This window comes from Sparus aurata, chromosome 16 (genome assembly GCF_900880675.1).
Source record: "Sparus aurata chromosome 16, fSpaAur1.1, whole genome shotgun sequence".
Classification (NCBI taxonomy): Eukaryota; Metazoa; Chordata; class Actinopteri; order Spariformes; family Sparidae; genus Sparus; species Sparus aurata.
Genome location: NC_044202.1, coordinates 411,146 through 425,614, shown reverse-complemented (window position 1 = coordinate 425,614; position 14,469 = coordinate 411,146). Strand labels below are relative to the sequence as shown.

At 45.9% G+C, this 14,469-nt stretch overlaps 1 protein-coding gene across 1 annotated transcript in view; it reads left to right on the top strand.

The window, feature by feature from the left end:
• LOC115566019 (mitogen-activated protein kinase-binding protein 1-like) overlaps positions 1 to 14,368 on the top strand; it is a 15,139-nt gene extending 771 nt beyond the window's left edge. The window contains exons 3-21 of the mRNA XM_030391762.1: positions 27 to 209; positions 304 to 374; positions 724 to 845; positions 3,509 to 3,584; positions 3,687 to 3,798; positions 3,935 to 3,998; positions 4,467 to 4,595; positions 5,197 to 5,330; positions 5,425 to 5,465; positions 5,538 to 5,693; positions 5,765 to 5,899; positions 5,992 to 6,119; positions 6,192 to 6,319; positions 6,500 to 6,691; positions 11,642 to 11,723; positions 11,866 to 12,239; positions 12,344 to 13,123; positions 13,246 to 13,331; positions 13,488 to 14,368. Of these exons, the coding sequence (XP_030247622.1) occupies positions 27 to 209; positions 304 to 374; positions 724 to 845; positions 3,509 to 3,584; positions 3,687 to 3,798; positions 3,935 to 3,998; positions 4,467 to 4,595; positions 5,197 to 5,330; positions 5,425 to 5,465; positions 5,538 to 5,693; positions 5,765 to 5,899; positions 5,992 to 6,119; positions 6,192 to 6,319; positions 6,500 to 6,691; positions 11,642 to 11,723; positions 11,866 to 12,239; positions 12,344 to 13,123; positions 13,246 to 13,331; positions 13,488 to 13,727 (3,233 nt within the window). The 3' untranslated portion in view covers positions 13,728 to 14,368. The remainder of the gene's footprint in view (positions 1 to 26; positions 210 to 303; positions 375 to 723; positions 846 to 3,508; positions 3,585 to 3,686; positions 3,799 to 3,934; positions 3,999 to 4,466; positions 4,596 to 5,196; positions 5,331 to 5,424; positions 5,466 to 5,537; positions 5,694 to 5,764; positions 5,900 to 5,991; positions 6,120 to 6,191; positions 6,320 to 6,499; positions 6,692 to 11,641; positions 11,724 to 11,865; positions 12,240 to 12,343; positions 13,124 to 13,245; positions 13,332 to 13,487) is intronic.
• Positions 14,369 to 14,469: the final 101 nt, after the last annotated feature.

Here is a 14,469-nt window from a genome sequence, read left to right as displayed (position 1 = left end):
GACCTGTCTGTCTGACCTGTCTCTCTCTCTGACCTGTCTGTCTCTGACCTGTCTGCTCTCTGACCTGTCTGTCTGTCTGGCAGGTCTCCAGTTATTAGCCACGGCCAGTCGGGACCGTCTGATCCACGTCCTGGATGCGGGCCGAGACTACAGTCTGGTCCAGACTCTGGATGAACACTCGTCCTCCATCACTGCCGTCCGATTCGCTGGTCAGTCTCTTTGACATCTGACATCATCATGATCAGTCCGTGTTGTTGGTTCACCCTCTGACATCATCATCTTCTTCTTCTTCCTGTCTCTCAGCCAATGAGGGCAAAGTGAGGATGATCAGCTGTGGAGCCGATAAGAGCGTTTACTTCCGGACCGCTCAGCAGGTGAGAGACTCACCTGAGTGATGTCACTGTACATTTACTCAAGTACTGTACTTCATACTTCCACTCTGCTACAGTAATCTGATTACTTAATTTAGCAGTTACTTTACAGATTACATCAGATGACTCAGTTTATACATGTATAAATGGATCAGTTACTTTATTGATACTTTGGTACATTTATCATCAGATACTTTAAGTATTGTTCACATGTTGTTACCAAAGTAACATTACACTGTATTGATCCACTGACTATGAACATGAAGTCATCAGCACATTACTGCAACAATACTTATAATCACATAATGTAATCAATAATGTAATCAATATTCTTCTCTTCCTGTGCCGGCAGCTGGACAACGGGCTGCAGTTCACCAGGACTCATCACGTGGTGAGGAAGACGACGCTGTACGACATGGACGTGGAGCCGACCAGGAAGTACGCAGCAGTGGGCTGTCAGGACCGCAGCATCAGGTAACACACACACCTGTCTGTGTGTCTGTGTGTGCGTGTGTGTGTGTGCGTGTGTGTTAATCCACCTGTAGCTGAGACAAACATGACTGTTCAGTCTGTCAGCTACAGATTACCCAGCAGGCACTGAGACAGGGATTAGGATTATCTGCCATGATGCGGTCTTCCTCTTCCTTTTCTTCTTCTTCTTCTTCTTCTTCTTCCTCTTTTCCTTCCTCTTCCTCTTCTTCTCTGCTTCTTCATCTTGTGGTACAGAACGTTTCATAACTGTGATGGTGCGTTCATGTACTGCTCTGGACATTTGAAATATCAGATATTATCCCGTACATATTAATAACTTCCATGTGTATTTGTTGTTGTGCAGGTTTGATTATAATGAACACTGTAATGTCCAGCAGCACATGAACGCACCACAGAGATGTTCATTAATAAGTCTGTTGTGGCTGCAGTCGTGATGAGTTCATGTTCATGGTGTGAGCTGGTTGATGGTTTCCTGTCTGGCTGCTGTGTGTGATGTGACGCTGCCACCTGCTGGTCAGACTGGAAACAACACAGCACAGACAAAGTTCAGCGGTGAGGCTCAGGACCAGTGTGGCAGAAATACTGAGCTCCAGAACCAGAACCACATTTACATCTTTCAGTGTCATGTCAGGGAGACAAGACGGGCTGACACACAATCAGTGGATTCATGTAGAAAATAACTGACATGATGAAGAAGACTCAGATCAAATAAATGTTATTTATTTAATCTAAAATTACACGTTACAAATTTAAATTACAGAATGTCTGATATGAGTTAATTATATGAAATATACAGGCATGAAAATCACTCACCTTTCAGCGAAATTAGCCGTTTTGGAACCAAAATAGGTGACCTACTTGAATCGTGTAGATCCAATAACAAAATATTTTTTCTGGGGGGGGGGGGTTATGGACAGGACATGGAGGTATAACAGAGAATGAACTGCGAACATGTGCGCGCCTGAAGGGAGCCTTAAATTCGATAAAAACAACTTTTTCTAAAATCTCTACGACTCATTTGAGGGGAGGGGACTGACTGGAGGCTGAAGATAAAGTACGCTGCATTCTCTGTCAGAAAGACAACGAATTAGTCTTCAAAATAAGAGCTTTACATTGCACCCCAGTGGAGTTTAGAACTGGGTTCTTAGCGGGGGGCTTTTAATTTGAAAGTAGCGACTCTGGACTCTAGCCGGAGACGCTAGCTTTCAGATTTCAGCGTCACTCATCTTGACGTCCGCAGATGAAGTGATGCACTGACTGCTGTGATCAGCTGTTTTCTGGTTTTAAAATTCCTCGGCTGTGGGTCGAGTGCATGTCATCGACACCTCCGCCCATCTCAAGCAGAGGCCGGCACATCGACGTCTCGGATTTAGATAGCATCCGAGGTGTGTAAAATGCCAAGGCAGCAAATTGGCGGAACAGAACAGACCTCCAATATACCGCCTTCTGTCTAAATCCGTGGACCTAGACGCAAAAAGGACAGCTGAATTGGTGGCTTGCTGCCCGGTACAAAAACAGCTATTAACTATGCAAAAAATTCTAATTCTGAATATGAAATATTCAAAATATTTTGAATATGAAATATTCAAAATTTTCGTCAGGGGGAGCATGACCCCGAACCCCCCGAGAGGGGTCGTATCCTTCTCACCTGTTTCACCCCTGACCCGTTTTCATGCCTGAATATATGTTGATGATAATGACAACGTTGATGTCGGTGACCATGGTGACATCCACTCTGGTTACCATGGTGATGATTAACTGACAACCATGTAGACAACCATGTTGATTATGAAGATGGTGATGATGATGATGATGGTGATGATGATGATGGTGATGATGATGGTGATGGTGATAGTGATGATGGTGATGATGATGGTGATGGTGATGAAGATGGTGATGATGATGGTGATGGTGATGATGACGATGATGGTGATGATGATGATGGTGATGATGATGGTGATGGTGATAGTGATGATGGTGATGATGATGGTGATGGTGATGAAGATGGTGATGATGATGGTGATGGTGGTGATGATGATGATGATGATGATGATGATGGTGATGGTGGTGATGATGATGATGATGATGATGGTGGTGATGATGATTGATGATGATGGTGATGGTGATGATGATGATGATGATGGTGGTGATGGTGGTGATGATGATGATGATGATGGTGATGATGATGATGATGGTGATGGGTGATAGTGATGATGGTGATGATGATGGTGATGATGATGATGATGGTGATGGTGGTGATGATGATGATGATGATGATGGTGGTGATGATGATGATGATGATGGTGATGGTGATGATGATGATGATGATGATGGTGATGGTGGTGATGATGATGATGAAGATGGTGATGATGATGGTGATGGTGATGATGATGATGATGGTGATGATGATGATGGTGATGATGATGGTGATGGTGATAGTGATGATGGTGATGATGATGTGTGGTGATGATGATGGTGATGATGATGGTGATGGTGGTGATGATGATGATGATGATGATGATGGTGGTGATGATGATGATGATGATGGTGTGATGGTGGTGATGATGATGATGATGATGATGGTGATGGTGGTGATGATGATGATGATGATGGTGATGTCAGCTGCTCTGCTCTTCCTCCTGCAGGATCTTTAACATCAGTAATGGGAAACAGAAGAAGTTGTATAAAGGCTCTCAGGGCGAGGACGGGACGCTCATCAAGGTACGTCACACATCCCTCCATCACGATGTTTCCATGGTAACAGCAGGTGTTGATGACTGATGAACAGTTAGCTGACAGGTGTATGAAACTCCTCCTCCTCAGGTGCAGATCGACCCGTCGGGTCTCTACATCGCCACCTCGTGTTCAGATAAGAACATCAGTATCTTTGACTTCTACTCTGGAGAGTGCGTGGCCACCATGTTCGGACACTCGGGTCAGAACACGTCATCACTGCTGTCTCCTTATTGTTGCATTGAGGACTCGTTACTGTGTTTAATGTGTTTAGAATACAAACGTCATGTGTTTAATTTATATTCTATGTTTGTGATGAGTGTATTTCTGTGTCTCAGAGATCGTCACAGGTCTGAAGTTCAGCAGTGACTGCAGACACCTGATCACCGTGTCTGGAGACAGGTGAGTCTCACCTTCACATCCACACAGAAGGTTGTTTTACATGTAAACATGGTGACATCAGAGTTTGATCTTCAAGAGAACGTGCCGATGCATCCGTCAGTGTTTACGTCTGACTGATGAACATGATGTTTGTAAGAAAGGTCTCAAACAACTCGTCAGGTAACGAGTCTTTGATTGATATAAATATGGAGGAGAACGCGTCCTCCAGCCAGCTGCTCAGTGTTTGACCAAAATCTACTTTTCAATTTCAATTTTATTTGTTACGAACAATGTGCAATTAAAAACATAACTGTAACCATTTGATGCATTGCACCAGAAGTTAGCCTTAGGTTAGTTTACATCTGCAGTCCCACTGGCATTTTTCTTACAGAGAGAACGTCTGAAGGTCGTTACAGTTTGACTTTAGAGATTCACATCAGAACATTTAGAATAAAAGAAGCATCAATGAAATGTGTGTTGTGTTCTCAGCTGTATCTTCGTGTGGCGTCTCAGTCCAGAGCTGACCATCAGGATGAGGCAGCGACTCGCTGACCTCCGACCTTCCCGCAGCACTCAGAACTCCCAGAATGCACCTCAACAGAAAGTGTTAAACCTCAGGTAAATGTTGGCATCACAGCGAACGTGTGTCAGTGTTTAATTAAAAAACTTTATGTATAAAAAGATTTCAAGAGATTAAAAGTAGAAACTTCAGAACAGGAAATAAAATATTTTAAAAAATACACGATTAGGTGATTTATGAATTTTAAACATTTTGACTAATAACTGAATCCATCCAAACATAAAAATGTTAAATTTACTGAAAAGAAAAATAATGCTGTTAAACTCATAATGTCAATTAAAGCGTACTGAATAAAGTCACAGTAACTGCTGAGAGATAATTCAGTTAATCAAGATTTGTTTCATATTTTAAAGATATTACAGAATAACTACGACAGTGTTTCCAAATATATTTGGTTTTATTAGCTGCAGACAGGAAAAACATTAATAACAATAATAATGTAAAACAAAGATGCAACACAGCGTTACAACAGGAAGTGACATCACGGAGCTTCAGGCTCTTTTCACAACGTTGGTCAACTTGATATAAATGTAATAAATATAATTCTTCTGTTCTGTCTCGTTGATTAAACATTGTGTGTGTGTGTGTGTGTGTGTGTGTGTGTGTGTGTGTGTGTGTGTGTGCGTGTGTGTGTCGCAGCAGCAGCAGGGAGGCGCCGGCTCCTCGGGTCGTCACCATGTCTTCAGACAGCGACAAGGAGGAGGAAGAGGAGGAGGAGGAGGAGCTCTGCTGTCCTTATGTGGTCACAGCAGGCACTCTGGAGGAGGAGCCGGGTCGGTTCTGTCGCTGACTGTGTTTACATGGACCTTTTTATTTTAAAGATGGTTCTGAGAACAAAAATCATGAATCTTGTGTTTGCTCCTGCAGAAACGTGTGATGAGAAGTTCCCCGCTTTGGACGGCAGGAAGGTGAGTGGACACACCTGGTGACCATCACTGCAGACCATATATCACGTTATAACTATCTGTGTTTCTCCTCAGGAGGTGTTGGGGGGTCGACCTCCTCGTCGGCGCTGGTCCAGGAGGGCGGGCAGGTCTGAGGAGGGGGTCCTGATGGTGAAGTCCATGTTGGACCTGAGACTGCTGGACTCGTACCGCCCCGGCAGACAGGAGGAGACGCAGGAGGAGGAGGAGGAGGTACAGCTTCACACCAAACCTTTGTTCTACATTTAATGCAGCGTTTTTAACCTTTGGTCCCGCCCACTCAGGTTAAGACACGCCCCCTCGATGTAAGCGCCTCTTCCTGCAGCCAGAGGGGGAGGAGCCCAGGTGTGGAGGTGGGGCTACACAGGACCAATCAGGAGCTGGGGAGCACCGTCAGTCTGCAGGTCACCTCTGCATGGGTGAGAACACAACACAAGGTTTCATCATGATTCATGTCTCCATCGATGACGGGAGGCGAGGAAGTGATCCTGAGTTGATTCTGTTCGTCCAGGCGGAGGACAGTGAGATGAGGACCAATCAGAGGCCAGACTTCATCCATCTGTCCAATCACAGCCCAGACAGGGAGGAGCTGGTGCTGTATCCTGACCAATGGGAGGACAGAGTGAGCCTGGCTGAGAGGTAAGACGGCTGCATCATCAGGACAGACTCAGTTTAAGCCCCGCCCCAGTTAACCCCGCCTCTTGCTGTCAGTGAGTTCCAGGTGAAGGAGGCGTGTCCTGCTGCTGCAGGTGGCCGACAGGACAAACCGAGTCCTGACAGCGGCTGCTCGCTGGGCTTCAGCTCCAGTCTGTCCAGTCCAGTCAGACCTGCAGGAGACGGTGAGACTGCACGTCACTAGTGGAGTAAAAGTATAGGATCCCTCAAAATTGTAGTTTACCTGAGACACTTTACCAAAGTAATATTTTAACACCATATCTTCACTTTCACTCAAGTATGACTGTAGTTACTCTGGGTAATAGAGTACTCACAGACTGACCCGCCTCTGTGTCGTCTGTCAGAGTCGGAGCCCACAGAGCCTCTGAGTGTGGACGGGAACTCCTCTGAGCTGGAGGAGGATGAAGAGGAGGCAGCAGGAGGAGGAGCAGCAGGTGGAGGAGGAGTCAGAGCCGCTCAGCTCGTCCCTCAGACTCCGGACCAGGAGGCCTTCCTCAAGGAGCACTTTGTCACTCTGGCCGACCTCTCGGGCTCAGGTACCGACACCAGCAGCACTCATACACAAACTGATCCTGTGGGTTTGATCATGTGACCCGTGTAGGAGATACACTACTTAATAATAAAAGTAATTAATCACTGGTGATTAATAACACACTCGTAAATGGGGCACCGCCTCCGTTGTATAACTATTTGAATAATCCGGAGGAAATTACTCAAAATCCAACTTTACAAGTTTGGCTTGAACAGTTCAAATCAATTTCAAATCAATTTATTCAGTTTCAAAATCTATATTCAATCTCATATTCTGAAGCAAAGATTTCTTTACATAGATCCATCGGTTCTCCACATTAGAATTGACTTGCACAGACAACGACGAACGATTGTAACGATTATATTATATATTTAAATGTTTATTAACTAAATAATCAGGGTAAAATAAATGAACTGACAATTTAGACAAACAACAACAGATAACAGAAAATGTAGAGATGGTAATGAATAAAGTAATAAGATTATGTGATCGTAGGTGGATCCTGAAATTATGGGTCAGCTTTTATATATTGAATATTACGGGAGTAAATTTTAATACTAACGAGACCCTAATCTCAATTCTCTGAAGTTTTAAAGATAGAAGTCAGAACTCAGACAGCAACCCGTTCTCACGTGTGTGGATCCAGCTGTATGGAGACGTTCAGCCTGCTTTGTCTGGGAGTCAGGAGGTCTTGAAGTCTGGTTTCCTCGAGTGTTCTGGGTTGAACTGCAGGCTCCCGTGTCGGTCCTGTGGCCAGAGGGAAGTCTGGTACTCTGTTGAGGAACTCTCGGTCCAAAGCCCAGTGGGATGTCTGCATTGGGATCGCTGGGGGCAGAGTCGGCTTCTGAAGCAGACAATTACTGCAACGTCTTCATCAATGATCATCAGATAGTCTTGATAAAGACTTATTCTTCGTGGTTTCGAGTGGTGGTTCTTAAGTTCTGATTCCTAAACTAATTCAACTTCTTCTGGTTCAGGCGGTGATACCTAACGATAGGTTCAAAATCAAAAAGAAAAGAACTTCGCTCTGTTAAGAACTTTGATTAAAATGAAGCACTTAAAGCAGTGATTCAATTCGCTTGTCTTAGAGCTTGTCGCAAAAAAAAAAAAAAGTAAACTTTAAAAAGAAAATAAGAGAGACTTCCAGTCGACTGCCACATGAAGTAGATGCACCGGCGAGAGCTCCTACCTACTCTGCCTTTTTTTCACTCATTCACTCCTTTATTATGCAAACTGGACAACTATTAACTTAGCTATTAACTTTTCTTTAACCCACGTTTGCTTCGAAATGACTTCGCACCGCATCAAGTCGGGGAAAAAAGACGACCAAGCCACTAGCTTGACCATGGAGGCTATTTCTGAGCTACTTGACCAGCACAGGCAGGCGCTAGCTAACGACTTTAAAGCTTCTTTAAAGCTTCTTTCAACCAGCTGGAAAACAAATTTGACCAGGTCCACTCCACATTTGACGAGCATGGCCAGCGCCTTTCGTCTCTCGAGCTCGCCACGGAGGACCTGAGCAGCAAGCTGAAAGCAACTCCAAGCTAACGGCTAAAGTCATCGACTTAGAGGGTCGCAGCAGAAGACGAAACATTCACATCCTGGGCCTAGCCGAGTCTATTGAAGGTGGGCAACCTACAGCTTTTTTCTCCGATTTGCTGTGCAAGGTTTTTGGAAAGGAGACGCTCCCATCTCCGCCCGAGATTGACAGAGCCCATCGCTCGCTAACAGCAAAACCGGCCCCTGGACAGAGACTGTAACCAGTCATTCTCCGTCTGCACTGCTACCAGGTCAAGGACCTCCTGATCCGCGAGGCCTGCCATAGAGGGAAGCTGGAGTACCGCGGCCAGCAAGTTCGAGTGGTCGACGACTACAGCCCCGAAGTTTTGAGCCAGCGAGCCGAGTACAAAGAAGTCGTGGCAGATCTCTACAACCGAGGGCTCAGACCTTCTCTCCTGTATCCGGCACGGCTCCGTATCACACTTACCGACGGAGACAAGAAGTGGCTACGCTCCACCGATGAGGCGCGGAAATACATCGATGGCCTTCCTCCTCTAACTTAGTGAGAGGAAAGCCCGCCAGAGCCTATACTAACCTTTTGAAGCAGCATATTACTTTTTTATTCTGCTAAATGACTTTATAGTGTTAATGGTGCATAAGAGATTTTAAAAGGAGTGTTTTCTTTTCTTATGTTTGTGCTCCTAGAACAGTTCAAATGTGGTCCTAGGAGTGTTGAGTGCATTCTAACATTAAAATAAGGACCTGAAGATTTTGGGTGCAAGTGACAGGAAGATTTTTTGTGGGGGGTAAATAATGAGTGTTTTGAAGAGCTTGCTGCTATGTTCTTGGGCAGCTGTCTTGTTGTGGGGTGGGTGGGTAAGGGGAGGCTTTTCTTATGCCAGTACTGGTTTATTAACCTACACAAGCCATGTACAGCCATGTTTATTATGTCCTTTATGTTCCTGGAGTTTTGATATCATTTGTTTTTATCAGTCTGCACTTTCAGTCGAAGACAGTGGATAGATCGTTAAACTTTGTTAGCTGGAATGTCAAGGGTCTAAACCACCCTGTTAAAAGGTGGAGGGTATTTTCACTCATAAAACAGTTTTAACCAGCATTTATTTTTTTGCAAGAGACACACATCCGCAGTTCTGATAACACCCGCCTGATGTCGCAGTGGGCGGGGCAGCACTTCCATTCCTCATTCCAAGCAAAGGCCAGGGGGTTTCAATCCTAGTTGATCAAAACATACCCTTTGTGCATCACAATGTTATATCAGATACCAACGGCCGCTTTGTCTCAGGGAAATTATACAATATAATGAAGATGCTCGCCAATGTTTATGCTTCAAATGTGGACGATGTCAGTTTTTTGGAACGCTTTTTTTCTTCTCCCGGATTTGAGCTCACATTCTCTTATACTTGGTGGGGATTTCATTTGGTGGTTAGATCCCGTGCTGGACCGTTCTTCTCCCAACCCTGACTCAGTTAGTAGGTCTGCCTCATTCATCCAGTCCTGTTTATCCAATTTCGGTGTCTCTGATGTCTGGCGTTCCCTCCATCCAAATAAGAGAGAGTACTCCTTCTTCTTGCACGTTCACCATACCTTCACTAGGATTGATTACTTTTTCATTGATAAAGAACTGATACCATTGGCGCGCTCCTGTGCTGATCAGGGCATAGTGATATCAGATCATGCTCCTGTTGTGCTATCTTTGGCTTTGCCTGACCTTCCTCAAGTTAAAAAACACTGGCGCTTTAATTCAACTCTCCTCTCAGACAATGATTTTGTAAACTTTATGAAAGAACATATATCCTTCTTCTTTCAGACAAATACCTCCCCGGATACATCCAGTCTAGTAGTTTGGGATGCTCTAAAGGCGTACCTCAGGGGGCAAACTATTTCGTACACTGCAAATATGAAGAAAAAGGCCCACGAGAACGATTAGAACTAGCCGATCAAAATAAGGAAATAGATAAACAATATGCTCAAGTTAAAAACCCTGACCTATATAAAACGCGAGTGGAGCTTCAAACCAAATTTAATCTGGCCTCAACTTATCTTGTTAAACGCCAGCTCTCAAGGAGTAAGAGTTTGTTCTATGTCCACATTGAAAAATCTGGGAAATTGTTAGCTAATCAGCTGAGAGGCCTCAAAGCAAAGAGTCACATTACGAATATCAAAATGGAGGATGGTAAGACTACTTCAGATAATGCAAAGATTAATGACACATTCAGGAGTTACTACTCCCAACTCTGCACCTCTGAATTTTCCAACAGTGTTGTATTGATGGAAGATTTTCTGAATTATTAGAATGAGACAGTATAATGAGATTAGATGAACCCATAACGAAAGAGGAGATAGATGCATCTATTTTCTCGTCACAGCTAAGCGCAGTGCTGTCCGACTCATTCAAGCAGAGAAAGCTTCCGCCATCATTCTATGAAACCTTGTATCACTCTTATTGCAAAGAAGGACAAGGATCCGACAGAGTGTTCTTCATATCGGCCAATCTCTCTATTAAATGTTGATGTTAAAATTCTGGCTAAAGTTTTGGCCCGAAGGCTGGAGAACTTCTTACTGTCCGGCATATCTGACGACCAAAATAGCTTTATCAAAAATCGATACTCCGATTTCAACATACGTCGGCTATGTGATATTTTATATCTTCCCTCTGGTGAAACTCCTGAATGTGTCCTTTCTTTAGACGCAGAGAAGGTGTTTGACCGGATAGAGTGGGCATATTTATTTGAAACTTTTAAAAAATTTGGCTTCGGTCCGAATTTTAGCACCTGGATAAAATTACTATACTCAAGCCAACTGCTTCGGTCCTTACCAACTCTCAGCTGTTACAACCCTTTAACCTCTATCAGGGAACCCCACAAGTGTGTCCTCTAAGCACCCTGTTATTTGACTTGGCCATAGAGACATTGGAGATAGCAATCCACAGCGGCGAGAATATTTCTGGTATATGGAGGAAGGCAGTAGAACATAAGGCGGCTCTATACGCAGACGACTCGTTAAGTTTTATCTCACGTCCAGGTAGCTCTCTGCCCGCCATGTTGTCTCTCCTCTAACACCAGTTTTATGGATTGTCTCTCCTATTTGTTAATATGTTACAGTTAAGGAGATGAGATTGTAGTTTATTAATTATTCAGAACTTATTGGAACTCAGATGAGTACAGAGTTAGCTGTGGATTGGAATGAAACAGACACAGGAACAACACCATCATAAACAACAGTTCTAGAGACTTCTGGGGGGGGGGGGAACCAGATGTGGTTATTCGTTTTGAATTACTAAAAGAGTTCTCCGGTGATGCGTCCATCCGGAGGTTTATAGCAGTAAAACAGGGGCGATGGTCTGCGAGGCACCTCTCTGAAAACATTCAGCTTAGAGCAGGTGAAAGGGTAATTAACACCCGTGTGTTTGATCATGTGACCCGTGTGTTGACAGGAAGTCCCAGCAGAGCGTCTCACAGCTCCAGTGAGAGTCTCAGCATCTCCTCCAGGTTCCTGTCCCAGAGTTCAGCTGGAAGGTATGACATCACAGCATGATCAGTGACATCACAGCATGATCAGTGACATCACAGCATGATCAGTGACCTGAACACGACTGTGAACCTGTAAGAACTTCTGGTTCTGTTTGTTGTAACACTGCCTGCTTTTGGTTCTCCTCAGTCGTACAGTTCTTCCTCTACCATCTCGGACCAACGGGGCAGGAGGGGGGGAGGTGAAGGCCCGGCCTCTGGTCTCAGAGGTCCGACCTCTGATGGAGCAGAATCACACTCAGGAGAGGAGGGTCTCCTGGAACCAGGACCAGACGCAGCTTTCAGCTGAGGATCCAGATCAGCACCAAAGCCAGACGGGGGAGCAGGAGACCTCCTCGACTCAGCATGCCCAACGGACTTCCCCCCTGAAGAAGAAGGTCCAGACCATGGTCCAGGAGTCCAGAAGAAACCTGGGTCCAACGGCCCGCGCTGCCGCCTCCCATCTGAACTCCTCCTCAGGACTCCGGAAGGCTCAGTCAGTCCAGAACCTGCTGACAGACACAGGTACACCTTCCAGACTCTGAAACAGAAAACAGTTTAAAATATTCCAGAACCAGATCTGAACCGGTCTTGAATGTCTTACCTTGTCTCTCTGGCTCGTCCCTCAGGTGACTCCGCCTCCTCCTCGGTGTCTCGGCCCTCCAGAGAAGTCTCCCCTCAGCCGCTCCTCCCCCCTCAGCGTCCCACCACCCTCCCCTCCTCCCCCAGACGGCCCCCGTCTATAGCCACGCCCATTCCGAGACCAAGCCCGGCCTCCCCGAAGTCGCCACAGCAGGAGACAGCCGCCGTCACCTCGACACCAGCCCCGTCTGCTGTCTCCACCCCCAGGAAGTCCTCCTCTTCCTCCGCTGCCGCCTCCATGCCGTCGGCTCGCTCCTACATGAGCCCAACCGCTAGCTCCATGGCCAAGATGTCACGCTCCGTCTCCGTGGGCGACGGCCTCAACGCCGATCCCGGCGAGGACCCCTCAGTGACATCATCCTCCTCTCAGGTCAAAGAGACTCCGCCTCCTCTTGTTGCCGTGGTGCCCTCAAGCGCCGCAGTGGCCACACCCCCTCACGCCACCGTCATCCCCGTTGTAGTCGCCTCCCCGTCTCTGGGTAACCATGGTAACCAGGCGGCGGCTCCCCCCCGCAGCCTCCAGGCTCGAGTCCCGGGCAGCAGCAGACCGCTCCCCGACAAGCCTTCCATCGCCTCCTTTACTCCACCCTCCGCCTTGTCTTCATCGGCGCGGCCTCCTCCCATCTCCGTCTCCCCCCTGACTCCCCCCCGGCAGGAGGAGGAGCCTCAGAGAGACGACACAGGTTTGGACCCTCCACCTCCTCTTCATCCTTTCATCCTGTCATCTCTCCGTTGGGGCTCTGCCTCCTCTTCCTCCACACTGACGGGTGAGATGCTTCTGTTTCCCCTTCTTCTCCTTCCTCTTCTTCTTCTTTGTCGTCTCTCCCTCCATCAATAGACGATTGTTTAGAACAAAATGTGAAAAGAAACTCTCCCTCTCTCTGCACAGACCAGCCAATCAGTGTGGAGACCTGCAGAGCTCTGACCAATGAGCTGCAGAGCTGCTTCAAGAGAGCGACACACCTGTACAGGAGGGTGAGTGTGACGTTCACTCAGGACGATTCACACGTTTGAATACTATAAATCTAAAATAAAAATATAAAATACTCAGAAAGACGAATGGAGATTGGTTGGTGGTTCTGCTGACATCATCAGTGACATCACTCACCTGCCTCTCTCGCTCCCCTTCAGGTGAGCGGCTCCTCCCTTGATGACGCCGCCCCCGACCAGCGTCAGATGGCTGTCGTCCTATCAGAGGCCTTCCAGGCCATGAGGGCGGAGCTTGACTGCCTGCCGCTCGGTGCACCGAGCATGCTGGGAGTGGAGGGGGGGCTGGGAGGAGTGGGGGAGGCAAAGACTGCGGCTCTGCTGGAGGAGTACTCACTGCTCCTCCTGCAGGCCGTCAGCAGGAGGCTCGACACACAGCACTAGACTCCTCTTCGTCTTCCTCCTTTTACTTCTTGTTTATTCTATTTTTTATTACCTCCTCCTCTTCATCACCTCCTCCTGCTCCTCTTCATCACAGATTAGGGATCTGAAGCCATTTTGTTTTGGATTCTGGACGGTTCTGTTCTCCAGTCTTAACGAGCGACACCTCGAGTCTTTGAACCGAGTTTTTAGAAGCTTCTGAACTTTTTATCGAAGTTGTTTTTTAAAGATGTTTTTCCGACATTTTGAAGATTTTTCTCTGTTTTCATTCCCGTCGTTTGGATTATTGATCTTCTATTGATTATTATGTAGAAACACTAGAGACTTTTTAAAGGAGCAAACAGCAATACGAGATGTTTTGAACAAACTTTATTGTTCGATTATTTAATGTAAATGTTTTTTCCTGAGTTCACTTGAACGTGAAGCAGACTTCCTGTTTCTGATGAACGTTTGTATTTATTTCAGACTACTGACGACTCACCTGGACCAGACTTCACCGACCAACATGTTTTATAAATCATGGCGTCTGATGGAGGATGTACATTTTTATAACTGTTGTAGAGAAACACTTTACAGGTTGTTGTAACACTCACAGGTCAAAGTTCACTTTGTTTTTGTCAAATTTAATAAAAGTTTGAGACTTATTTTGTTTTTTATGAGAATTTTGTCTTCAGAACAGTTTCTGGCTGCTCATTGGATGCCTGTTTTGATATGAACCCAGATCTTCTGTTAATAACAAGCTAAT